The sequence below is a fragment of the Chiloscyllium punctatum genome, chromosome 7, assembly GCF_047496795.1.
Source record: "Chiloscyllium punctatum isolate Juve2018m chromosome 7, sChiPun1.3, whole genome shotgun sequence".
Classification (NCBI taxonomy): domain Eukaryota; kingdom Metazoa; phylum Chordata; class Chondrichthyes; order Orectolobiformes; family Hemiscylliidae; genus Chiloscyllium; species Chiloscyllium punctatum.
Window position 1 is genome coordinate 61,690,712 of NC_092745.1, and position 27,636 is coordinate 61,718,347.

A 27,636-nucleotide genomic window follows, 5' to 3' on the forward strand; every position below is an offset into this window, starting at 1 on the left:
GATCATAGGACACATTATGTATAGCAAAAGATCATAGTGTCACACACTGATGCAATATATTGAACAAACCTAGATTACTGTGAAGTCTTTCATCTTTTACATCATTCATACATAAATCCCAGAACTTCTTTCACATCACATTCCCGACATAACTTAAGGTTTGTAAAAAAAGGTGACATCTTCGCTTAGACAATGCATTAAAAGTGCGAGGTTAGAGCCTGTATGTATTCCAATTGAGTCAGACTGGTTCTATTTCCAAAGTAGGAATTTATAAAATGTCACATGGATATAAAAAATATTGGCTGCCTATAAATTGTGTGCTTTTTGAACAAAATAGAATGTATCTGCAAATACAATTCTGCAAATGCAAATACACCCCATAGACTTATATACGTGTGTGTGTGCATGTAAGGGAGAGAGAGTGTGTGCATGAGTGTAATGGAGTATATGCCTTTGAGAGGGTGTGCGCGTGCCTGAGAGCGTGTGCATCAGAGAGGGTCTGCATGAGTATGTAAGAGTGTGTGTGTAATGTGTGTTTGTGTGTGAGTGTGTGTGAGAGAGCGTATAGTGTAGTAGGGGCACCTGTAGTGTGATATGAATCCAAGGACCCAGTTGAGGCCATTCTCATGGGTATCGAACTTGGCTATCAACCTCTGCTCAGCCACTCTGTGTTGTTGCATATCCAAAAGTCCACCTTGGAGGATGGTCAACCAAATATCTGAGGCCAAATGTCCCTTACTGTTGAAGTGTTCTCCGACTGGGAAGGAACATCCCTGTATAGCGATTGTTGCGCACTGTCCATTCATCTGTTGTCATAGCATCTGTTTGGTCTCGCCAAGCAGACAATACAGGCCTTCAACTTCATAACATCTATGAGGCTGACCTATATGTTAGGTCTTAGTCCTTTGAGATCTGAAGATGTTCTGTCCAAGAGTCCATAAGTCCATATGACCTTATGGGGCGTTTATGGCACACTTCTGTAGGTTTTTTTTGGACCTATATACAATAGTTTTTGTCAAACTTTTTTTCTCATTATTAATATTATGCATTCACACAAATAATTACATTTACCTGTAAACAATCTCCCCTCAGATCTTTGACTTCACAAATCCAAGTGATCCGAAAGTTTCAAGATCCTCCAGGAATGGATTCTTTTCAGACTTGGAAGACAATTAGTTACTGTGTGGAAGACTGTTGTCTTTAATTCCCTTTCTAACAATGAGAGGTCTGTGGGTCCCTTTGAACTTGGAGGGCCTTCAATCTGTTGGATTTCCTTTGTGGAGGATGTCTTCCCTGCTGAAACAGGTAATTTCTTCATTGCAGTATTTTGAAGCATGAGACATTGGGCGTCCCTTAGGGTGGTTCCATAAAGTTGTATGCACCACATTGTCAATCTGTGCCAGTAAATTTACTCAATCTTCCTGTAGATCTGTGTTTTACTATGTAGACTCTTTGTTTCAGCATGCTGATTGCTTTAGATTTCTCTTTTACCCTCAGTGATTGCTGAAACCAACTTATTTTCTTCCTCAGTTCTGCTATTTGAGGACTGCTTCTTGCTTGGCATGATCTTTCTCACTGTTACTGAGGATTTCTCCAAGGTAGTTAAGCAAATTTAATATTCTGCTTGAATTTGTCTCTTTTGAGACACCTCAGCATCTAGCATTCAACTTGAATATGTCATAACCATGTTACGATCAAGCTGTGTTGCACCCTTGAGTTAAGTCAACTACAGATTTGTCAGTTGGTTCATGTAGAGTATACTGCTCACTGAATCTCTCATGACTTGTGCTTCCTAACAAACCTTGATGGTTCCTGTAGTCTGAACTATTTTCAGTGTAGATAATTGTGGAAAACATTTCTGTCATACCCGTATAGTTAGGACACAGAATCAGTATATCTTGCCATCTTGTTAACATAGATAAGCTAAATGGATTCTGCTAACTGTTTGGACTCTGTCATGAGTCCAATGAACCCTATGAAGTCTTCCATTGGTTATGCTTTGACTGATTGTTCCTTGACCATTTGTGTTTGCCTTTAACTAGTTTGACTTATTCTACTATTTGGAGAAGATTAAGGTTAAGACATGCACTTCCATTCAAGAGGTAATTGTTGACCATGAAATACATCCAGGTTTCTACGTTAGGTTAGAGAGTGGTATATAGCATACCATGAATTTTCTCTTTGTACATCTCTTTGTAAATTCTAGACTTATAGAGTCATAGTCAGGGTCATAGAGTCATACAGCACTGAAACTGACCATTCAGTCCATGCCAAACATAACCCCAAACTAAACTAGTCCCACCTGCCTGCTCCTGGCCGATATCCCTCCAAACCTTTCTAATTCATGTACTTAGCTAAGTGTCTTTTAAATGTAGTAACTGAGCATACATCTACCACTTCCTCAGGAAGTTCATTCCACACACAAACCATCCTCATCTAAAATATTTGCCCCATCATTTCTTATTTGAATCTCTCTCCTCTCACCTTAAAAAATATACCCTCTTGTTTTGAAATCCCCGATCCCTGGGATAAGATACCTGCCAGTCACCTGATCTATACCCATCATTATTTATAAACCTCTATAAGGTCACCTCTCCATCTCTTAGGCTCCAGTGAAAATGTCTTAGCTTATCTAGCCTTTCTTTATAACTCAAACCTTCCATACCCGGCAAGATCCTGGTAAATCTCTTCTGAATCCTCTCTGGCTTAATAATATCCTTCTATAACAGAGCAACCAGAAATGGACACAGTACTCCAGAAGAGGCCTCATTAGTGTCCTGTACAACCTCAACATGACTTCCCAACTCCTGTACTCAAAGGACTGAGCAATGAAGGCAAGTGTGCAAAATGCCTTTTCAACTACCCTGTCTCTATGTGACCCAAACTTCAAAGAATTCTGTCGCTGAACCCCTAGGTCCCTCCGTTATACAATATTATCCAAGGTCCGACCATTAATTGTATAAGTTCTGCCCTTCTTTGTTGTACCAAAATGCAATGCCTCACATTTATCCAAATTGAACTCCATCTGCCATTTTCAGCCCATTGACCCATTTGATCAAGATCCCTTTGTAAACTTAGAAAAACTTCTTCCTTATCTACTTTGCCACCAAGTTTGATGTTAACACTTAGATTCATACTTTCTATCCCTTCCTGATATGATATATTTATCATTTCCCATCTTAATACCTCTCTTTTTGCTTTGCCTCTACTCTTTACTGCATCTTCCAAAATTTGATACTTTGCCTCCAGTATTCAAGTTAAGATTCTCTCTACTTCCCTTATCATGCATTTCGCAAGAACTCCAGTCCCAATATGATTTACATGGAGACTGTCCATTGGTATAGATACCACTTTCGCCAGTGTCCCATGAACAGGAACCCACTTCTCCTACACCAGTCCTTCAGCCATGCATTAATCTCTCTAAATCTTATTTGCCCATGCAATTCACACATGGGTCAGGTAATAAAGCAAAGATCGTGACCTTTGAGGTTCGGCTTCTTAATTTGGCATCTAGTTCGTCACTGCGACTCTGCAGAAACTCCTTGCTTGTCTTGTCTATCTTGTTGTTATCGACATGGACCATAACAACAGGATTCTCCCCCTCCCATTCCAAATTCGTCTCCATTCCTGAGCAGATATCCTGAACGCTGCCACTGGGCAAACAACACAGCCATCTAGACTCACACTCTTTGCTACAAAGAGCAGTATTAATCCTGACACTATACAGTTCCCCACTCCCATTTAAGTAGCTTGTTGTACCATGGTTGTTATCTTATCCACTGTGCAACTCTAAATCTCATCCATAAAAGATGAAAACAACTAAAATCTGTTGGACAAGTGAAAAGGTTGAGACTTTGTGCACCTGAGTCTCCTGACCTGCAGTCACACTCTCCTGTCCATGAACACTAACTAAATCAGATAATTCAATGCTCAGAGGTGTGTCTGCCTCCTGATACGAAGAATCCGGATAACATTCCCCCTCCCTGATGTAGTGTCTTTAGTTCAGCCTCCATCTTATAAAGTCTGCGCTGAAGCTGCTCAAGTGTCAAACCTCTCTCATATGCTGTAACTATGACACAGCGCCTATCTTAACCAGCTTCTTCTCCTGCAGCATGGTAAGAATCAATTCCAGATGGCAGGAAATATTTTAGGCAAAAACAACGGAACACATCCTTCTGTTCCTCCTGCTTAACTTGCTGAAATACATAACCCCAACACTCTATTGTAAATTACATTCAAATTTATAGTCACATTCAGTTGGCCAGTTTTATATGCTTTTGACACATAAGACCTATCTGACCATAGAGACGTTTATAAAATGAGAGGCATGGATAGGGTAAATAGACAAGGTTTTTTCCCTGGTGTGAGGAAATTCAGAACTAGAGAGCATAGATTTAGGGTGCGAGGGGAAAGATTTAAAACAGATCTAAGGGGCAACCTTTTCACACAGTGGGTGGTACGTGTATGAAATGAGCTGCCAGAGGAAGTGGTGGAGGCTAGTACAATAACAACATTTAAAAGGCATCTGGATGGGTACATGAATAAGAAGGGTTGAGAGGGATATAGGCTAAATGCTGGCAAATGGGAGTAGATTAATTAAGGTTATCTGGTTGGCATGGACAAATTGGACTAAAGGGTCTGATTCTGTGCTGTACATCTCTATGACTATATGATTCACTTAATAAGGACCTGGTTTCAGCTGATTCTGAATTAAGCTGCTCTTTCACTGGAAACATTGAAATTATCCTGCATAATGCTGGAAACTGCAGAATTTAATTTAGTTTAGTTGACATAAAACTAAATTTGATCCTGTATAAAATAAAAAAATTAGATTTTCTTACCACTAATTGCATGCAGTCAGCCTGAGAATAATACCCATCAACCAGCAATGTCCTACACAAATGTTAACTTCCTAGAAATTTCCTAGTGCTCTACACTTAACTCTCTCTTTAAATACATGACTTCCCAAAGTGTTCTGTGACAGATGTGACCCCCTTGGCAGATACAGAGACCTCACTGATGGAGCTCTATTTTTAGTTCAAATATGTACATTTGGATCAACACTACTAACAGTTTCTAAAACAATATTTGTAACAATTGACCAATGAGAGGAACACTCCAAACTTCCCTAATACAGCTTGAACTTAACTTATATCTCTAACTGTGGTCTTCAGAATATTCTAGGCACAAGACCATTCTGCCAACCAATCAACTTTGCAGCCTTGGCAAACTGTAACTTGCAGTTTAGACTAGAGGCTCTAGAATATCTAATCTTCAGGCCTTGAACAGTCTAATACAATTTAACCTTTACTGTTAAACTAATAAGCCAATGACATGTCTATAATTATGTTTATCCCAGTTACATGCACATTTGGCTTTCAGTAATTTCTTCATTTCGCTAATTGTTTCGTGGTTAACCAATCAAAATACATCTAGAGGGATCCCAAATTTTGTCTGTTGGATCTTAGCTGCGTCCCTGGATCAGAGCAAAGAAAAGTGGCCTAAATTCATGATTGCAATCCCATGACCCATATAAATTACCAATGGGATCTAGCAATGATATAGTTATAATGCATCTCTCCCTTCATTGAACAGTCCATCAATGACCATCAAATCAAATATAATACTTTGGGACCGTTAAATATTTTGGGAAAATAATGCAGTGTAGTTTAGGGAATTGTATACTCTTAGGGACAGGAGAAGATAATTGATGGAGAAAATTACATGTAGAAAAAAGAAAACAATTTGCCTGACAAAATCGATCTCACATCAGGACTCCTGCATTAAATTGAATGTTATTCTGAATCGTCATAATATATTTTTGGCTAAATTCCTGCTGTGACATATTGTATAAATTATATAGGAATGCAGTAAACCTCATGATGCACAAAGGTCTAGAAGTGGCTTTCTGAATATTTGCTATTAAGTCAAGATGAGGAAGTAATGCAAGAGTAATAGAATTTTTCTGTTTTAGTGGGCAGCTAATTAAATTTGGTCCTCTATTGTGCAGCCAACCCATTTCAATCCATTCCCCAATGTGTATACGCAACACATCGAACTTTGTCTACAACTGTCCTCGCTGCTTCTTGAATCCCAGCATTTCACCTTGATGATACCCACTGTGTTCCTTTACATTCCTTCTTGGAGGCTATGAGAGGGCTCACATTCAGTGACACCCATCATCCCCCATAGCCTACCATGCTTCCCTACCTTGTTCTGAATTCTGCCCATTCAAATTGAGTTTCTTCTATTACTGTCCTTATCCCTATCACTGCAAATGCCTTTGCTACCCCTCCAGCCTTGAGTCCCCAACTTCCCCAAATTTAATATATGTGAAGTACACCATTATAATTTCAACAAAAATAATTATTTTCAATCCTGAGATTTTTCAAAACTCATTTATACACATGCTGAAAAATGCTAGTGCTGAAGCGTAAATTGCACATGTCAAGGAGCCTACAGATAAGCATTGAGCCAAATGCCTTTCCTCAACCCATCATTAAGCTACGACCTTGGAAGAACACAGTATTGCACTGGTGAAATAAATATTGTTCCATTTCGCACTTCAGTATCTTATAGTTTGATGCCCAACATTTTTGAGATAACACAAAAGCAAAATACCACAGAAGCTGGAAATCTAAAATAAGTACAAGAAAAGTGAAAGAAACACAGCAGATCACGCAGCAATTGTGGGGAGAAATAAAGTTGATGTATCAGGTCTGATGATATATCATCAACCTGAAATATTAACTTTGTTTTTAGAATAGAATAGAATCTTTACAGTGCAGAAACAGGCCCTTTGGCCCAACAAATCCACACCAACCCTCCAAAGAGTATCCCACCCAAGCCCATTTCCGTATCCTATTACTCTATATTTACCCCTGACTAATGCACCAACCTCCAATCCCTGAGCACTGTGGGCAATTTATTATGGCTAATTCACCAATTGGTGGAGTAGCAGAAAGCATAAGGGACTCTCAAAGGATACAGGAGGATATGGATAGATTGGAGAGTTGGGTGGAAAGTGGCAGATGGAGTTCATTCCAGACAAATGTGAGGTGATGCATTTACGCATGTCTAATTCTACAGCAAATTATATAATGAATGGAAGAGTCTTGGGAAAAGTTGATGGACAGAGAGATCTGGGAGTGCAGGTGCATTGTACCCGGACGATTGCTGCACAGGTGGATAGAGTGGTCAAGAAGTCATATAGTATGATTGCCTTCATTGGATGGGGTACTGAGTATAAGAGCTGGCAAGTCATGTTAAAATTTTGCAAGACATCGGTTCGGCCGCATTTAGAATACTGTGTACAGTTCTGGTTGCCCCATTACCAAAAGGATGTGGACACTTTGGAGAGGGTGCAGAGAAGGTTTATGAGGATGTTGCCTAGAAGGTGCTAGCTATGAAAAGATGTTAAGTAGGTTAGGTTTGTTTTCATTAGAAAAAAGGAGATTGAGGGGGGACCTGATTGAGGTTTACAAAATCATGAAGGGTATTGACAGGGTGGATAGAGATAAGCTTTTTCCCAGTGTGAAGGATTCAGTAATGAAAGGTGAGAGGTGAAAAGTTTAAGGGGGATACACGCGGCAGGTACTTCACACAGAGAGTGGTAGGTGCCTGGAATGCATTGCCAGCAGAGATGGTAGAGGCAGGCACGGCAGATTCATTTAAGATGCATCTGGACAGATACATGAGGTGAGGAGCAGAGGGATGCAGATGCTTAGGAATTGAGCAAAAGGTTTGGACAGTGGAATTGGATTGGTTCAGGCTTGGAGGGCCGAATGGCCTGCTCCTGGGCTATAAATTTTCTTTGTTCTTTGTTGTCTCAGTGCCATCAGCAATGGGCATTGTTCACACACAGTCCTGGGGCTTCAAAATGGTCAGTCTTCTGCTAGGGTGTCTCATGGTCAGGGGATCTGTTAAGTCATGTCTTAGGGCTGTTCACCAAAATTAATCAGAGGTCGGCAGTTAATACAGTCCTGAGGGTCAGTCTGTAGATCCTTTATGAGAATTCAAGGAGGGAGTCTTAGGGTTGGTGGGCGGAGCAATGACAATAAAAGTTGTGGACTCAAGGCTGGATGGGGTAGCAGGGGCATTTACAATGGTGGGGATAAGGACAGTAATAGAAAAAACTCAAGTTGAATGGGCAGAATTCAGAACAAGAAAGGGGAGCATGGTAGGCTATGACGGATGATGGGTGTCACTGAAAGTGAGCCCTGTCATTGCCTCCAAGCAGGAATGTAAAGGAACACAGTGGGTATCATCAAGAAGCAGCGAGGACAGTTGTAGACAAAGTTCGATGTGTTGCGTCTCCACATTGGGGAATGGATTGAAATGGGTTGTTATACTAGAATGGGAAAAAATGGGACATCCTCATGTGTGTTTTTTATCGGTTGGGGGAGGTGGTTTACCTGGTGATTAGGTTCTGTCTAGTGCTGACAGGGTTCAGAATGATCTGTGTGCCAGCAATAACTTTCGCTTCTCCAGATGCAAAGTGCCCCTAGAAAATGGCTGGAACAATGCTCGGTGTGAGCAGAGTTAATTGTCAGTTTATTGGCCATAAGTGTAGGATCTACACTTGCTGGATGCCATGTAACTGTGCTGATAAAAAAAACATGAATCAACTATTTGCAAAGTGCAACTACATTGGATTTGCAATCATTGCACTGCCTATTTCATATGCATTCAAACTGCTAATCAAGTGGTCCAAGGAGATTTGCAAAGTGAACATGGGCATCTCAATTATGTTGAAGTTAGCGACAATGATGGTACACTTGCTGAAAGAAACCACAATTTATGACATATCCAAAAGCCACACAAGTTCAAGGCCTCATCTACCTCGCATGTCTAACAATTGTGCAGAATGCAGTGTGACATTCAGCATTTGATGTGGATGTAGGGTTAGATGGGTGGCGTTGTGCTACAGGTGTTCCTGCTGATATTGGGTGGTGCCTCAATAGGGCAATAGGCAGACTGCACAGGAAATTGAAATTTGAGGAAACACTTAGTAGAACCCTAATCAGCAGCTAATAGAAATAAAATAACAGCACTAAATGCATTGAAAATTCCCATACTGCAATATCAATGCTATCTGAAATACTGACCTAATAGCTTTACACTCATTAAACCCAAATCTCTGAGGAAAGTGATAGATTATTAATCAGATTGGCATAGTTTTAAACATAATAAACTAAAAATGATAGTTTCACAACCACAAGTCACTGGATTTATTTTATTCCTTTAATTTTCAATTGTAGTGCAGTGATTTATTACAGGAGGGAAAATGACCTAACATCTTACTGACTTGTTAAGAGTTGTGACCTTAGCATTGCAATCTTTTAATGCATGAAGTCAATTTAAAAGTGGTCTTAAGTTAGGAAGCGTGTCAGGCATGAATCAAATAGTTATGTTCATCCATTCCATTTTTTTTTCATTTACATTTTTAAATAATACTTCAAGTTGTCTAGTTGTGTTGATTAGCATTAATAGTGGTAGCAGCAAGAAATTATACAACTATAAAATAGATAGAAACAGAATTCATGTTGATTGAGGTAAAGGACAGACAGGAGGGTATTGACTGTACTATTTGGGATGCACTATAGACGAACGAATTGTAGAAAGGAGATGGAAGGAAAAATATGCCGACATACATATAAAATGATTGATTGATTGATTGATTGTTGTCACATGTACTGAGATACAGTGAAAAGTGTTGTTTTGTGTGCTCAAGAGGCAGGTTGTATCACATGAAGTATACCGGGTAGGAGAACAGAATACAGAAGCTAGTGTTACAGCACATAGAAGATACACAGAGATTAGAATTAATACTTGACAGTCCGTTCAAAAGTCTGATAACAGCGGGGAAGAAGCTGTTCTTGAATCTGTCTGTAAGCATATTCAAACTCTTATATCTTCTGCCTGTTGAAGAGAGTGGAAGAGGATATAACCAGGGTGGGAGGGGTCTGTGATTTTGTTGATTGCTTTCCTGAGGTGGCAGGAAGTATGAATGGAACGCTTGTTTGCGTGATGGAATGGGTTGTGTTCACGACTTTCTGTAGTTTCTTGCAGTCTTGGGAAGAGCAGCAGTCATACCAAACTGTGATGCATCCAGATGGAATGCTTTCTATGGCATACCTATAAAAACTGGTAATCATCTTTGTGGACATACTTAATTTCCTTAACCTCCTGAAGAAGTAGACACATGGTGCTTTGTTGACCATTGCATTAATGTGGGTGGACCAGGATAAACTGTTGGTGATCCTCACTCCCAGGAACTTTACAATCTCGGCCATCTCCATCTCAGCACTATTGAAGCAGACAGTGGCATGAAAAACACACTTTTAAACTAACTTCAAACAAAACCAACAAGAAATTGGTGTGAAAAGGAGAAGAGAATTGAGATAGTCTTTAGTGTTCAACACTCCTTTTGAATCCTACTTTTAAGAAACCCAAAAATAGCTCTTCACCTTGACTCACTAGTGAGCCTATCAGCAGCATGTACAGAGGAGATCTAGCTTGTGATTGGAAGAATGTGTCCTCACCATTTCTTTCTATTCTACTTACAGGTGTAACTTTCTCCCATAGGTTGCCTCATGAGTGAATTTTCCCAGGCAATGCGGGGCCATTTAGGGTGTATCTACCTCATGACCCATGTATTTCAGCATTGGTAGTTTGTTTGTAACTTCAGATCCACAGCAATGTGATTGACTTTCTGCTTTCTGAAATGGTCCCAAAAGCTATTGAGTCCATGGGCAATGAGTGATGGACAACAAATGCTGACCTTATCAGTGAATCCTACACTCCATGAAACAAAATCTATAAAAATCATGTTGCCACTGTCTGTTTATCCTCCTCTCCTTCAGTTCCTGAGCAGAACTAGGACTAATTGGCTCATTAGATACAATACAATAAAAAACTGATGAAAACAAGCATAACTTCTGATTATATCCCAAATTTCAGTTCCCAGCTGTTTTTTAGAAATTAGCACTATTGAGCAATAAACAGTTTGTGTGCCTCTGTAACCAATTGAGAAACACTTCAACTTGCAGAATCGCAAGTGCGATCTCTGGAAATTGCAGTGCAGCATCATTGTCTCAGCATTGGCTGTTATTTGGACTGTAAATCCAAATTATGGATTATTCCAGCCCCAGCACTCACCTGCAACTGAAACAGGAAATAAGGAAGTGAGCTTGGAGAAGAAAAGGTACAGGCAGTTTGGTAAAGACCGGGGTGAAGTGTATGTGTATATTTGACAAATTCTGTGTAAAATATGGTTTTAAATTTGTTTCAGGTTTTCCCTGGAGTTCAAGATTTTTAAGGTGCAACAGGAGGTACTGCAAGTAGAAAGTTACATTTTTCTTTTCGATTTTAAAATATACTTATTTTAAAAAGTGATGTCATTTTGCATTATAGGAATTTAGCAATATAAAGTATTTCAACTTACAGGCTATAATGTTTTTGGAACTTCTAGCTTTCACACTGGTTCCTATGCAGAAACCATGCTTCATGTGAGGTTGTTTCACATAAAGTCACAATTTTCAGGAACCCAACCACAACTTTAAGTAAGGACTTATTATACTACATATTTTTAGCAACAGGGAATCAAACATTGCCTCCTCTCATCTTGCAACATAACTTAAACATTCTTTTTATTTCTTATCTACGACCTCATAATGACTGAATAGCTCAACTGCTGAATTTACTTCCAGATATCTTGGGCTTTCCCTGCCTATCAAATTTAATTATCTCTCCATCAGCCCAAAAATAAATCAAAATCTCTGACAATCTTCCACTGCATCTCACAATCCATTTTATTACAAAGATTTGTGGATTCAATATACCATGCCTCCTCACTTCTTTCCAATAATCAGTACCCACTGCCTCCTCTCCTTCAGCAAATCCCTTACCACCTCTAGATTTTATTTTGAGCTTTTTAAATATCTAATCTACTGCAAGCTAGATTGAATTACATGTATATTATATCTTAAGGTTTCCAGCATCCATTTGAAAAATTATACCTTTAAAAAGGAAGTTCACTTAAAATGAGCCTCAAGTGCTGGTAAGATAACCTGAGTTAATATTGTAAAGCTACACTAAAAAACTGTGAAGTTAAACCATTTACACTGCTAACACCTCTAGTTCCTGTTTGCACATTGTGGTGTTATTACCTACGTCAAGACATGCAGGTGTTCTTGTATCAGCACCACTTCACAGAGTGGTACAGAATTCATGAAATTCACAGTTTGAAATGAAGATGAGATATGACCAGAGGATGAATATGTTAGTGCAGATGAGATAAGGAAGAAACTTCGTTGGAGAATGCATTAGTATGCACAAGACATATCAGCAGAGTGAACTGGTATTTTCATTAATCTTAGGTAGGAAAATACCCAAATCGTTTCTACAATTGCCTCCTTTATCAAAGCTTCAGTGACCCTTTTACAAACAAGGCACTGCAAGCAACATCACACTAGAATGTTTGCTGAAGATAAAAGATTTGGTTTGATAAAAACGTCTTTTAAGTGCAACCTTCTGTAAAGCTCCTGACTGCACATATCCTGGAATATCACAAAAAGTACTGAAGGTACACAATATTCCAATCAGTATCTGAAACTGATGTAGCCGATGAGAGTGGGCATTGCCTTACTGCTGTTGGAGCTCACATCGGTTCATGACATGAGACCTGCCCTAACCAGTGTATATTTTCAAGACTTGTACAAAGTCAATGTGGAATAATATTAATTTTACCAATTTTCTTTATCTGGTGTGATTTATTTCTTATTATCTGCACTCCTATAAAACAGGGACACTTTTTTCTTAATTCGACAGGGGGCACGTGTTTTTACCCAAGTTTGAAACAGACACAGAGGTGAATATTTCAGATGTGATCTTGCATCTGGACTTCTGAAAGATTAATTTATCTTTCCCTTTTAGACAAATAAACTATGCCTTACCATTAAGTTATACTGTCTGCCTTTGAACCTACATGAACTGAATCGTGTAGGAAGTTATTGTTTCACACAATGAGCAGGTAGTAGCTAGGGTGGTGTCAACATGTGTAAAAGACATGAAAAGGTAATTTAGGATGTTTGATACTTATTTCAGCCTTTATCAAAATACAGAGAACTAAATTTAATAATCAAACACCAAAAACGGAGAGACAACATTTTTCATTAATGACTTAGTGGCTAATTGTGAATCTGAAAGGTGACCTGATTGGAGCTTGCAATGCAGCTGGGCCTTTGGAAGAAAGCTTATCAGACTTGTATCATCGAGGGAAGTTTTGAAAGTTGCGAAAGTGCTACAATTGACAGGACAGGCAGAGGTGTGAAAACTGAAGAGTTTTTTTTATTTGAGGTGACATAGAGGGTTTGTTGAAAAAAAAATTGAGGCAACAATCTGGGCGCAGAAGTGAAAGTGCATGCCTGCTGATGCCAGAAAAGCCTGAAGACAGTGAAGTTGCAGCCGTTATAGAGGGTTCTTGTTTTGGTGAGAAAAGGCTGCAGCAGCATGAAAATTGTCCCACTCAAAATGCAGAGTGCCATTCCTGCAAGAACACAGGACATTTTAAAATTATTTTTTGCAGCAAAGAGAATCAAACTCAAACACAGGAAAAACTCACCAGATCATTTAGGAGATCAAAGAGCTTAAAAGCAATGAAATTTTTGGGTGAAATAAAATAATCCAAGGGAAAAAAAACTAGTACAGGAAGACAGAAAACGTTAATGAAGAAGTGGAGTCTTATTCTTTTTGACATCAAGATATTTTCACACGATGTCCAAAAGAAAAAACTCAGAAAGCAGATGAGAAATATGTGCAAATTCATAATTTTATCCTAAAGGGTGGCCTCACGTTCTCAATTATCCCATTCTCATACTATACCATGAGTAGCAAAGGCATCTTAATGTCATAGATGACATCTTAATCCACAACAAAAGACCAGACTTGTAGCTCAGGTTGAGGTTCTGAATGTAAGTTTGCTTGCTGAGCTGTAAGATTCGTTTTCAGACGCTTCGTCACCATACTAGGTAACATCATCAGTGAGCCTCTGGTGAAGTGCTGGTGTTATGTCCCACTTTCTATTTATGTGTTTAAGTTTCCTTGGGTTGGTGATGTCATCCGGAGGTTCACTGATGATGTTACCTAGTATGGTGATGAAATGTCCGAAAATGAACTTTCCAGCTCAGTGAGCAAACCTACATCCAAAAAAACCAGTCATTTCAAGAGTCCTTAAACATTCTTCAATAAATACATCAATGGCACTTGGGAATTACAAAGTATCATACCCTGTGTGGTGGCCGGGAATTTCACAAGCATTGGAGGAGATGATCTTGAATTGTAATATCTGCGCTAAGTTATACGATATCAAGAACAAGAACACCATTTATGATTTCTTATTTCCATCTGAGTGCTGGGAACACCATGACTGTTTGAACTTAAAGGAAATATATTTAGCATTGTTGACCATTACTTAAGAAGGTTTGAGGTTAAATACATGCATGAACTTGGATTGAAAGTTGTTATCACCTTATTCAAGGAAACTTTTGCAATGTCTGGTATCCCTGATATAGTTGTTTCTAATAATGGCCCATAGTTTGCTAATGAATGTTTCAAACAGTTGTGGAGTTTATGGGTCTATAGATAACACCAGCTCGCCTACAAACACACACGAAAGAACAGAGTGGCTGAGAAGGTTGTGAAAACAATTAAAGCTGACCTCAAGATAAATGAGGACTTTGATTTATCATTACTGAGTTTCATGCCACACCATTGTAACACAGTCTCCCCCACTCCCCCCAAGACAAACTTCTGACGAGCAGACCACTACACAGTCACAGGTCTCCCAAATATAGTGATACCTAGAGTTACAAACAAATATAGATTAGAAATTTACGAAAGGAAGGTACAGTAAGCCAAAGTAAGCCAAAGCCATAACCAACATAGAGAGTTTGTGCTTTACCAGAGCTCCAAACAGCAAAGTAGGTATGAATCCAGGATCAGAATCAAAACGGCACAACCCTAGAGAAAACTCAGTAACTGACATCATATCGCGTGGAGACAGAAAATAGTGCTGTCATTAAGAAATCTCAGGATCTTTGATTATCATGAAAAAGAGACCCCCAGGGAATGGATCTGCTACCCTGAAATCCAGGAGGTCAACTTCAAAATGAAGATGACATTCTCTGATGATTTAAACAGTGTTTCACAGAGTACACACAAAAACTTCAAGAAAGATATTGCCAGGGTTGGAGGGTTTGAGTTATAGGAAGAGCTTGAATAGGCTGAGACTTTTTTCCCCTGGAGCTTCAGAGACTGAGGGATGACCTTATAAAAGTTTTTAAAGTCCTGAGGGGCATGGATAGGATGAACAGTCAAGGTCTTTTCCCCAGGGTAGGCAAGTCCAAAACTAGAGGGCATAGGTTTAAGTTGACCTGGGAAAGATCTAAAAGGGAACTAAGGGGCAACTTTTTCATTCAGTGGATGGTGTGTGTATGAAATGAGTGGTGGAGGTAGGTACAATTACAAAATTTAAAAAGCATCTGGATGGATATATGAATAGGAAGGATTTAGAGGGAGATGGGCCGAATGCTGGCAACTGGGACTAAATTAATTTAGGATACTGGTCGCTATGGATGAGTGAAACCAAAGGGCCTGTTACTGTGCCATATATCTCAATGACTCTAGATCCTGAATCACCGCATCACAAAAACAGAAAGCAAGATCAAGGAGATTAATGAAACCACCACAGTGCTCACATCTGAGAGCCAGAGATGAGATAAAGACTTGAGGGGAGGTGGGTGATAGATACTCACAAATGTAAGTAGTCACTCCACATTACAGATTACATGATACCAGACTCTGGAGAAAGATGATGCCATGAGCACTCACGTGCTAAACTTAAGTGTGTAAAGAATTAGCAGCATGTTAAATAAAAGAGTAATCTTTCCAACAGCCTAGACTCAGCTGTCTCTCCAGTTCCCTACCCATGAGTATTTTCTAAAATGCCCCAGCATGATATTAGAACCCCTGCCTTCCCTCTGCTGAAGAAGTGTGCCTGGCTGCAGCTCTTCTCAGACTGCATGGATTGGTTGGTGTGGTAATTGGACACACTGAGGAGCACACATGAGACAGAGAGTGTGATAGATAGTATGTTCAGAGGGTGTAGGAGTCTCCAATAGCTATTCCCCTCTCAAACAAGTATACCATTTTGGATACTGACGGGGATGAATAGCCTCTCGGGGAAAATAACAGCAGCAGCAGTCAGGTCTTTGGCACCACAACTGGCTTTGCTGTAAAGCAGTGTTTGTCAAAGTCCAATTAAGCAATTGTGATAGGGGACTCTCTGGTCTGGGCTTTCTATGGCCGAGAGTGAGATTCCAGGATTGTGCCAAGCTGGTGCCAGGGTCAAAAATGTCTTGGACCAATTACAGCAATTTCTCGAAGGCGAGTGGGAGCAGCCAGAGCTCATTGTACACATTGGAACAAACAGCAAAGGGATGAGGTCCTGCAGAGTGAGCATAGGAAGAGGAAAACAAGCACGACCTCAATAGTAGTAATCTCTTGATTATTCCTGGTGCCATGTGCTAGTGAAAGTAGGAATAGGAGGATAGAGCAGATGAATGTGTGGCTGAGGAGCTGGTCCTGGAGGCAGGAATTCAGAATTTTGGATCATTGGATCTGTTCTGGGGCAGAGGTGACCTGTAGAAGAGGAACCTGAACTGGACGGGAGCAATATCTTGGTGGGGAGATTTGTTCGAACTACTTGGGATGGTTTAAACTAATCTGGAAGGAGGTGGGAGCGGTTGGGGAACCTAAACAGTAGTGAGACAAAAGAAAAGATTGAGGCTAGTATTGAAGTTAAAGGGAGCAAGTTAAAGAGACAAGGCAGACAAGAATATGGCAGGGAATAAGGAAAGACTGATGAATTAAACTGCAAATGTTTCAATGCAAGAGGCCTGACAGATAAGGCAGATGAACTCAAAGCATGGATGAGTGCACGGGACTGGGATATCATAGTTATTACAGAAACATAGCTGAAGGAGGGACAAAACTGGCAGCTCAGTGTTCCAGAGTACAGATTCTATAGGAAGGATAGAATGGGAAGCAAGAGAGGAGGGGGAGTGGTGTTTTTCATTAGGGAAAACATTACGCAGTAGTTAGGGAGGTTATTCCTCAGGGATCGTCCAGTGAGGCTATATGGGTAGAACAACGAAATAAGAAGGGAGTGATCACTTTGATGCGATTGTATATAAGCCCTCCAATAGTCAGCAGGAAATCGGGGAGCAAATATGTAGGGAGATTGCAGATAGTTGTTCGAATAATAGGGTTGTAACCGGTAGAGGATTTTTACTTTCCAAACATAGACCGGGACTGCATTTCATTAAAGGCTTGGATTGGGAGGGATTTGCTAAGTGTATTCAGGAAACTGTTCTTAATCAATATGTAGTTCGCTCTACTACAGAAGGGGCAAAACCCAACCTCCTCTTGGGAAATAAGGCAGGCCAGGTGACGGAGGTGTTAGTTAGGGAGCACTTTGGGACCAGTGACCATATGATTTTAGTTTTGAAATAGTAATGAAAAAGGATAAGTCTGGTCCCCAAGTTAAAGTTCTAAATTGGGCAAGGCAAATTTTGATGGTATTAGACAGGAACATTTAAAAGTTAACTGGGCGAGGCTGTTCACAGAAAAAGAGGTGACTGGTCAAGTGGGATGTTTTCAAAAGTGAGAAGGGAGTTCAGGACCTGCATGTTCCTATTGGGTGATGGGCAAGGCTGGCAGGAGTAGGGATTACCGAATGACTCAAGATATTGAGGGTCTGGTCAAGAAAAAGGAGGCATATGTCAGATATAGGCCACTGGGATCAAGTGAATCCCTTGGGGAGTACAGGAGGTGTAGCAGTAAACATAAGAGGGAAATCAGGAGGGCAAAAAAGAGACACGAGATAGTTTTGGCAGATAAGGTAAAGGAGAATCCAGAAATATTCTGCAAATATATTAAGGGCAAAAGAGTCAGCATGGAGAAAATAGAGCCTCTGAAAGATCCACAAGGTTATCAATTTATGAAAACAAAGAAGATGGGTGAGATACGAAACAAATATTCCTTGTCAATATTTACTGTGGAGAAAGACATAGAAGTGAGGGAAATCAAGAAAGTAAACAATGATGTCTTGAAAAGAGTCCACATTACAGAAAAGGAAGTGCATAAAGGGATAAATCTCTGAGACCTGATCATGTGTATCCCAGGACATTGTTGGAAGCTATGGAAGAAATTGCTGGATGCCTCTATTATCGATAACCAGGGATGAGGTGCTGGAAGACTGGAGGGTGGCTGGTGGCATTATTTAAGAAAGGCTGCAAGGAAAAGCCAGGGAACTATGGATTGGTGAGCCTCACGTCAGTGATGGGTAAGTTATTCAGAAGGTTCAGAGAGTCAGGACCTACATGTATTTGGAAAGACAAGGCCTGATTAGGGTTAGCCTTGTGTGTGGGAAATTGTGTCTGACAAATTTGATTGAGTTGTTTGAAGAGGTGACCAAGAAGACAGTGCGGTAGACCATGTCTGCATGAATTTTAGCAAGAACTTCGACATGATTCTGCCTGGTAGACTGGTTAGTAAGGTTAGATCACATGGGATCCAGGGAGAGCTAGGCAACTGGATACAAAATTAGCTTGATGGTTGGAGACAGAAGGTGGTGGTTGAGTGTTGTTTTCCCAGAAAAGGGATTTTTTTTTTGTATTGATTTGGACCCCTTGGAAGAGCCACTGGGGACTTTAATTTATATCCTGTACTATCCCTGTCCCAGATGGAGTCAGTGTGAGGGAGTTTTATTTTTAATTAAACTAGAGGATGTAGGTATAAGGTGAGAAGAGTAAGATTTAAACAAGACCTGAGAGGCAATGTTTTTACACAGAGTGGTGCATTTATGAAATGAGCTACCAGAGGAAATTGTAGAGGCAGCATGGTTACAAAATTTAAAACATTTGGACAGTACATAAATAGGAAAGGTTTAGTAGGACATGGGCCACATGCAGGCAAATGGGACTAGTTCAGTTTAGGAAACCTAGTCAGCATGGACAAGTTGGATCGAAGGGACTGTTTCCAACCTGTGTATCTCTATGATTCTGACTCTATGGTTGTTAGCTTAGCTTGGGATTATGGTCGACAGGGACTGGTTGGGAACAAAGGGTCTGTTTCTGTGCTGTACGACTGTATGACTTTATGAATCTACTCATCCACATTGAACAATATTTGCCAAAAAAATTTGGTATCATTGGAACTTGGATGGGGGACTTCAATCAACAAGAGTGTTATACATAATTATTTCTGAAGCTGGTCGAGTTCTAAAGGAGTTATACTGGGCCTGTAACAGATGGCAAGACAGTTGTCAAGAGGAATGGCCTTTAAATTCTGCTCTTCACCCACATATCGTGAACGAATAGGAAGAATATTAGTAATCCGGTGCTGTGCAACATCAGGACTGGTGTTTATTTTGTAGGTTTAGGTACTTAAATTAAGGTCACATATTTAAGCCGGGCTGCAGGAATGATTTGATCAGTGTTTGGTGTGAGAGACAGTTTGGAGTTTGATCAGGTTAGTGAGTGAGTCAGTCTGCAATCAGACACATTCAGTAACTCACCAAGACCGAGTATTGGGATTTTCAACCCATTCACTAGCTCCACACTCGGAATGATAGGCCCCGCAAACGTATCCATCCCCAGATTTACACTTGATAAATAATAGTTCATTCACTCTCTGCCCAGCAGGAATCTGCCTCTTGAGAGACAACGTCGTAAAAACGTCGCGAAGTGCTGGCGGGCGGAAAGCGGCATGCCGTAAATCGGGGTGTTGTTGCCATGGCGATGGCGGCCTGCCGCCGTGTGGAAGACATTGGCACCGACAGTTACGGTTAACGGTGTTTGTGTAGTTGTAGCCTACGGAGAATGTTGTATTTGATCGGCCTGGGCCTGGGGGACGCCCGGGACATAACAGTAAAAGGTTTGGAGATTGTGAGGAGTTGCAGCCGGGTCTACCTGGAGGCCTACACCTCCCTCCTGACTGTCGGCAAGGAAGTGCTGGTAGGTTTGCCCAATACAGCCAGCAAATCCACATCATTCCTCACGCACTACTTCCACTGAGCTAAATGCAGTGTCCCCATGGTGTACTGTGAGCAAGTGATCCCAACATAAGACGATTAAAACACACTGACGAGTTATCTTTCACTGCACGTATTTCCATAAAGGGCCAACGATGATGGAAATTGTACTTTGCACCAAATCTGCATTCATCACGAGGTTCCGTCTGGGAGAATGCTAACCGTAAAATATGTACATTGTTCACGTTAGTAAAGGAACATTTTATTTCAAAAAAAGTATCCACGTTAAGAAAGGCCACATGAATGCCACATTGTTGCTTTTACTGATTGTTAGTTATTTGGAGTCCTAGAGATATACAGCATGAAAACAGGCCTTTTGGTCCTATATATCCATGTTGACCAGGTTCTCTTAACTGAACTAGTCTTATTTGCCTGCATGTGGCCAATATGCTTCTCAAACATTCCTATCCATGTACCTGTCCAAAGGTCATAGAATCAAAGAATCGTGCAGCACGGAAACAGACCCTTCAGTCCAACTCAACCACGCTGACCAGAAATCCTAAATTAATCTAGTCCCATTCGCTAGCACTTGGCCCATATCCCTCTAAACCCTTCTTATTCATGTACCCATTCAGATGTCTTTTAAATGTTGTAATTGTACCAGCCTTCCTCTTCCTTTTGCACGACCCTTTGTGTGAAAAAGTTACCACTTAGTTCCCTTTTAAATCTTTCCCCTCTCATCTTAAACTGTGTCCTCTAGTTCTGTACTCCCCCAACCCCAGAGAAAAGATCTTGTCTGTTTATCCTACCTGTGGCTTACATGATTTTATAAATCTCTCTCTATAAGGTCACCCCTCAGTCTCTGATACTCCAGGGGAAAACAGCATCAGACTATTCAACCTTTCCCTTTGGCTCAAGCCTTCCAATCTTGGCAACATCCTTGTAAATCTTTTCTGAACCCTTTCAAGTTTCACAACATCCTTATTTTAGAAGGGAGACCAGAATTGCACTCAATATTTGGAACTGACTTGAAGGTAGAAGACAGAGTGTGGTGGTAGAGGATTGATTTTCAGACTGGTGGCCATGACCAGTGGTGTGCCACAAGGATGGGTTCTGGGTCCACTGCATTTTGTCATTCCAAGGTCTCTTTGTTCAGCAACACCCCCCAGGATCTTACATTAAGAGTATAAGTCCTGCTCTGATTTGCCATTCCATTTTAGATAAATTCACATTTATCTAAATTAAACTCCATCTGCTACTCCTCAGCCCATTAGCCTATCTGATCAAGTTGGACACTGAGGTAACCTTCTTTGCTGTCCACTACACCTCCAATTTTGGTGTCATTTGCAAACTTACTAACTATACCTCCGAGGTTCACATCCAAATCATTTATATAAATGGTGAAAAGCAGTGGACCCTACACCAGTCCTTGTGGCACACCACTGGTTACAGGCCTCCAGTCTGAAAGGTAACCCTCTACCTTCAAGCCAGTTCTTTAGCCAAATGGCTAGTTCTCCCTGTATTCCATATGATCTAACTTTGCTAATCAGTCTACCATGAGGTACCATGTCGAATGCCTTACTGAAATCCATTTGGATCAATTCCACTATTCTTCCCTCATTAGTCCTCTTTGTTACTTCAAACAACTCATCCAGGTTGGTGAGACATGATTTCCCATGCACAGAGCCATTTTGACTATCCTTAATCAGTCCTTGCCTTTCCAAATACATGTAAATCCTGTCCCTCAGAATTCCCTCCAACAATGTGTCAGGCTCACCGATGTCTAGTTCTCTGGCTTTTTCTTACCACCTTTATTAAATAGTGGCACCATGTTAGCTAACCTTCAGCCTTCTGGCACCTCACCGTGACTATTGATGATCCAAATATCTCAACAAGAGGCCCAACAATTACTTCCCACAGAATTCTAGTGTCCACCTGATTATGTCCTGGGGATTTATTCAGCTTTAAGCATTTTAAGACATCCAGCACCACCTCCCCTAAATGTTTAATTGTACACACCTCTACCACTTTTTCTGGCAACTTGTGGGCAGCACGGTGGCACAGTGGTTAGCACTGCTGCCTCACAGCACCAGAGACCCAGGTTCAATTCCTGCCTCAGGCGACTCTCTGTTTGCACATTCTCCCCGTGTCTGCCTGGGTTTCCTCCGGGTGCTCTGGTTTCCTCCCACAATCCAAAAATGTGCAGGTTAGGTGAATTGGCCATGCCAAATTGCCCATAGTGTTAGGTGAAGGGGTAAATGTAGGGGAATGGGTCTGGGTAGGTTGCGCTTTGGCGGGTCATTGTGGACTTGTTGGGCTGAAGGGTCTGTTTCCACACTGTAAGTAATCTAATCTAATCTAATATTTGTACCACCCTCTCTATGAAAAGTTACCCCTTCAGGTCCCTTTTGAATCTTGCCCCTCTCATCTTAAACTTATGCCTTCCAGTTTTGGACTTCCCTTCCTTGGAGAAAACACCTTGGCTATTCAGCTTATCTATACCCCTTGAGATTTTACAAATCTCGATAAGGTTTACACTCCTCTTACGCTCCAGCTAAAAAGATCCAAGTCTGTCTAGCCTCTCCTTAGAACTCAAACCTTCCAATCTTGGTAACATCCTTGTAAGTCTTTTTAGCATTCTTCCTCTAGTAGGGTGCCAGAATTGTACTCAGTACCCCAATTGTGACCTCATCAATGTCTGAAAAACTGTGACATGACGTCCCAACTCTTATACTTGGTGCTTTGACCAATGAAAGTGAGTGTGCCAAAGGCTTCTTCACCATCCTTTCTACCTGTGATAACACTTCCAAGAAACTATGTACTCCTTGGTCTCACTGTTTGACAACACTCCCCATGGCTCCACCACTAATTGTGTAAGTCCTATCCTCGTTTGTCTTACCAAAGTGCAACTCGTCAGCATTTATCTGAATTAGACTCTCATCTGCGATTCTTCGGCCTTCTGGCCAAATGGTAAAGATGTCAGAAACAGAAAGTGATAAAATAAAGTAGTTCCCAACACTGTGGTATGCAAGGAATTTTTTAAAAATCAAAGCACAAATCTGACCTGTAGGTTCTGAAAAATGGAAAGAGTAACTGAAAGCATCATGGAGTTTATAAATCTGAGACATAAGATTAACCCTCAATTTGATTAATTCATTAAAGGAAAGTGCTAGGCAAACATTTGTTGTCATCCCTAACTGTCTTGGAGAAGGTGCTGGTCTGCTGCCTTCTTAAACTGCTGCAGACCCTTGGTGTAGGGTCAATCACAATACTCATAGGAATTGCGATCCAGAATGTTGTCTTTAAGTGTGAGAAACAACAACAATGAAAGTCCAAATCAAGAAGGTTAAGTTCTTATGCATTTGCTTCCTGACCTTTGAAGTGATAGAAGTCTTGAGTTTGCATGTTAACTGTTTAGAGTCATAGAGTCATACTGCATAAAAATAGATCTTCTGGTCCAACCAGTCCACACCCACCATGTTCCCAAACTAAACCAAGCCCACCAGCCTGTTCTTGGCCCACCTCTCTCCAAACCTTACCTGTCATGAATTTATCCAATTATATTTTAAATGTTCTTACTATTCCTACATCCTGATTTTCTCTCGCAGTTCATTCCACACTCGAACCTTTCTCGATGTAAAAAACGTTGCCCCTCGTGTCCTTTTTAAATCTATCTCCTCTCATCTTAAAAATAAGTCCCTTAGTTTTGAACTCCCTCTTCCTAGGGAAAAAACCCTGTCGTTCACCTTCTCTATGCCAGTCATGATTTTATAAACTTCAGTAAAGTCATCTGTGAACCTCCTTCGCTCCAGTGAAAAAAGTCCTAGCCTTTCCAATTTGTTTTTATATGTCAAACCCTCCACTTCTGGTAAATATTTTCTGAACCCTCTCCAGTTTAATAATAGCCTTCTGATAACAGGGTGAGCAGAATGTACTCCAGAACATCCTGTATAACCTCGATATGACATTCTAACTCCTATACTCAAAGGTCTGTATAATGAAAGCAAACATGATAAATACCTTCTTAACCACTTTGGTGAGTTGCTGCACTCCATCTTGTAGATGGAATACACTGCAGCCATGTAAATTGATTGTGAAAGGAGTGAACTTTGAAGGTCATGGTTGGGCTGTCAGTCAAGGGAACTGTTTAGAATGGTGTTAGAATTCTTGGTTGGTTTTACACCCATTCAGGCAAGTGAAGAGTATTCCATCACACTCTTGACTTGTGCTTTGTAGATGAAGGACTGGTATTTGAGAAGTAGTTGCTGAATGATTCCTAGCCCCTGACTTTCTCTTGCGGCCATAGTATTTGCATGGCTGGTCCAGTTTGTTTTCTGGTCATTGGTAAACCCCATTGTTGATCATTGATTTTAGGGATTTGGTGATTATAATGCCATTGAATGTCAAGAATGATGGTTGGAGATGGTCATTGTTTGGCCCTTGTGTGGCTGAAAGTAACTTGTTGCTTATCAGCCCAAGCATGGGTATTGTCCAAGTTTGCAGTATTTGGGTACTGACTGCTTCTATATCTGAAGAGTTGCAAGTGGTGCTGTGCATTGTGCAATCATTGGCGAACAATCCCACTTTGGATCTTGTGATAAAAGGATGTTCATTGGTGAAGTAGCTGTAAATACTTGAGGCTGAGGCACAATTCTTAAGAACTCATGCAGTGATGATCTGGGCTGAGATGATTGACCACCAATCATAATGATCATCCTTTTATAATAGGTATGGTTCCAACCAACAGAATTTTCCCCTTGATCATTGACTCCAGTTTTGCTAGGGTTCCTTGAAGCCATACTCAGTTGAATGTTGTTCTATGTCAACAACCCTTTCCATCACTGATGATTGAGAGTGGTCTGATGAAATCGCGATGGCCAGATTGGATTTGTCCATTTATTTAAACATACCAGTTTGATTTTCAGCTTTGGTGAGTAGCTGCCAGCGTTGTAGCTGTATTGGAAAAGCTTAGTTAGGGATGTGCTAATTCTGGAGCACATCATCAGTTCTATTGTAGAGATATTGTCAGGGTCTGTGGACTTTTGAAGTGTCCAGTTTGTTGAACTATTTCATAATATCATGCAGAGTGTATCGAACTTATTGAAGACTGGAATGAAACAAAGAACTGCAATACTCAAGAACTGCAAGTGCTGCTATACCTGATGAGTTTCTCTAGCAATTTCTAATGTTATTGTAGTTGAAGATTGGTATCTGTGATGTTGGAAACCTCAAGAAGAGGCTAAGATAAATCATTCACTGGGCATCTCTGGCTCAAGATGGAGACAACTACAGATGGGGAAAAATGTATAATGTCTTTTACATAGATGTGCTAGACTCCTCCATCTTTGAGAATGGGCATTTGTAGAGTCTCCACATCCTGTAAATTGTTTAATTTCCCACCACAGTTCTTGAATAGATACAGCAGAACTGGTGAACTTAAATCTGCTTTATTGATTGTGGCAAGCCATCCTGTGTTGTCATGTCACCAGATATATATACAGGGGATCCTCGATTATCCGAATGTGATAGGCAGGCACTATTTCATTCGGATAATCAATTATTCGATTAATTGATTAAATGCCTTTCCTCTGGGGCTCAGAGCTTTTAAAGTCTGCTCCTTGTTCAGGTGACTGCAGCAGCACACAGCGCGCGAGGCCCCGCTCCCAGAATCATCCCCACCCCCAAAACCATCACCACGCCCCCGCTCCAACACTGCCCCCCCCCGTCCCCAACCATGTCCAACACCGCTCCCCCTCCCCAACACTAACTCCCACTCCCAACCCTGACCAACACTGCCCCCTGCCCCTGTCCAACACCACCCCCCCGCTCCCAACACCGCTCCCCCTCCCCCAACACTGTCCAACACTGCCCCCTCTTCCCCCAACACTACCCCTCACTCCCAACCCCATGCAGGACCGCTCCCTCCACCCCCCCCCCCGTCCAACACTGCCTCCCGCCCCAATCCTGCCCTGCCCCTTCCCAGGGGCAGCTGGACTGGGCATCAACAACAAGATTGCTGCTGCTGCCTTTGTGGGGTAAATCTCCAAATAGCACATGCACACAACTTTTTGACAGGTTCCACATTTGCCCTGTAGCGGACAATGTTAGAGACATTATCTAGGTTCGGGGGGTTTAGAGTACATGCCTGTGTAGAACTCCAAGGAAAATGTGGAGCGAGAGAGAGGGCGGGTAGACAGTCATTTGGAGCCGATGCCTCTTTAATCACTGTAAACAAAAGACACAATCACTGTTGGCAACACGTCTTTGATGTAATATTTCCACTGGGACCTCAAGATCTCCTTCGGATAATCTGATTTTTGGGTAATTGGTATTCGCTATAATTTTTATGAACGTCTGATGCTACTCCTGGCATAATCTCCGAAGTTTCTATTGAACCAAAGTCCATCTTGTAGCTTGGTGGTAATAGTGGAGTGGGGAAAGGCCAAATCGTGAGGTTATGGATTATGGTTGAATACAATTCACTTATTCGTGGTGGCCCACAACACCTCATGGTTGCTCACTTCTGAGTTGTGAGAGCTGTTTGAAGTCTGTTCCAATTAGCATGGTTGTATTGCCACAAAACGCTACGGATGAAATCCGTATTGTAAAGATGAAACTGTCAGCACAAGGACTGAGGTGGCCACTCTTACCAGTACTGTAATGAACAAAAACATCTGTGACAGGTAGATTCATAACTCAGAGAGATAAATTAGAGATTTTTCTCTTAGTGATTCCCTCACTATTTGCTACAGATCCATTAACTTCTTTGTCCTTTTGGACTTGATGAACACAGTCAATAGTGGAGCTACCAAGCCATTCTTGGTGATTGACATTGAAGTCCTTCACTCAGAATACATTTTGTGACATAGCCACACTCAGTGCTGCTTCCCAATTATTATCAGTCTGATTTTTAATCACTCTGAGTGAGAGATAGAGAGGGAGGTAGGTGGTAGCCAGTTAGAGGTTTTCGTGCCCATATTACACCTGATACCATGAGACTTAATGGGACCCAGAGTCAATGATGTGGACTCCCAGACTTGTGATTTGTATACCACTGTACTGCCTCCTCTGGTGGAATTGGACATACTCCGGGATGCTGATGGTGATATTTGGGACATTGTCAGGGTATAAATCCACGAGTGACTATGCAAGGCAGTTGCTTAACTAGATAGCTCTTAAAATTTGGGCACACACCCTCAGTATTGGTAAGGAAGAATATGGAGGGTCCACAGTGTTTTGTTTACCTTTGTTGTTTCAGGTGCCTTGATGCTGCCAGATGGTCTGACTGCTTTTATTTCTTTGGTTAGACTTCATTGCAGTTCAATACAACTAAGTGGGGATAGAAAGGGAGGCAAGAGAGGAGGGGGATGGCATTTTTGATAAGGGATAGTATTACAGCTGTGCTGAGGGAGGATATTCCTGGAAATACATCCAGGGAAGTTATTTGGATGGAACTGAGAAATAAGAAAGGGATGATAACCTTATTGGGATTATATTATAGACCCCCTAATAGTCAGAGGGAAATTGAGAAACAAACTTGT

General features: G+C 41.0%; 2 protein-coding genes and 1 long non-coding RNA gene across 8 annotated transcripts in view; 2 read left to right on the top strand and 1 right to left on the bottom strand.

The window, feature by feature from the left end:
- The window catches only part of LOC140479716 (uncharacterized oxidoreductase ZK1290.5), a 115,905-nt gene extending 96,111 nt beyond the window's left edge, over window positions 1–19,794 (bottom strand). For all 6 annotated transcript variants that reach the window (XM_072573761.1, XM_072573759.1, XM_072573762.1 and 3 more), the window contains exon 1: window positions 19,640–19,794. In XM_072573761.1, the coding sequence (XP_072429862.1) occupies window positions 19,640–19,748 (109 nt within the window). In that variant the 5' untranslated portion in view covers window positions 19,749–19,794. The remainder of the gene's footprint in view (window positions 1–19,639) is intronic.
- Window positions 1–27,636, top strand: part of LOC140479721 (uncharacterized) — a 259,861-nt gene that overhangs the window by 140,620 nt on the left and 91,605 nt on the right. The window lies entirely within an intron of this gene.
- The window catches only part of dph5 (diphthamide biosynthesis 5), a 70,165-nt gene continuing 62,376 nt past the window's right edge, over window positions 19,848–27,636 (top strand). The window contains exon 1 of the mRNA XM_072573773.1: window positions 19,848–20,078. Within this exon, the coding sequence (XP_072429874.1) occupies window positions 19,944–20,078 (135 nt within the window). The 5' untranslated portion in view covers window positions 19,848–19,943. The remainder of the gene's footprint in view (window positions 20,079–27,636) is intronic.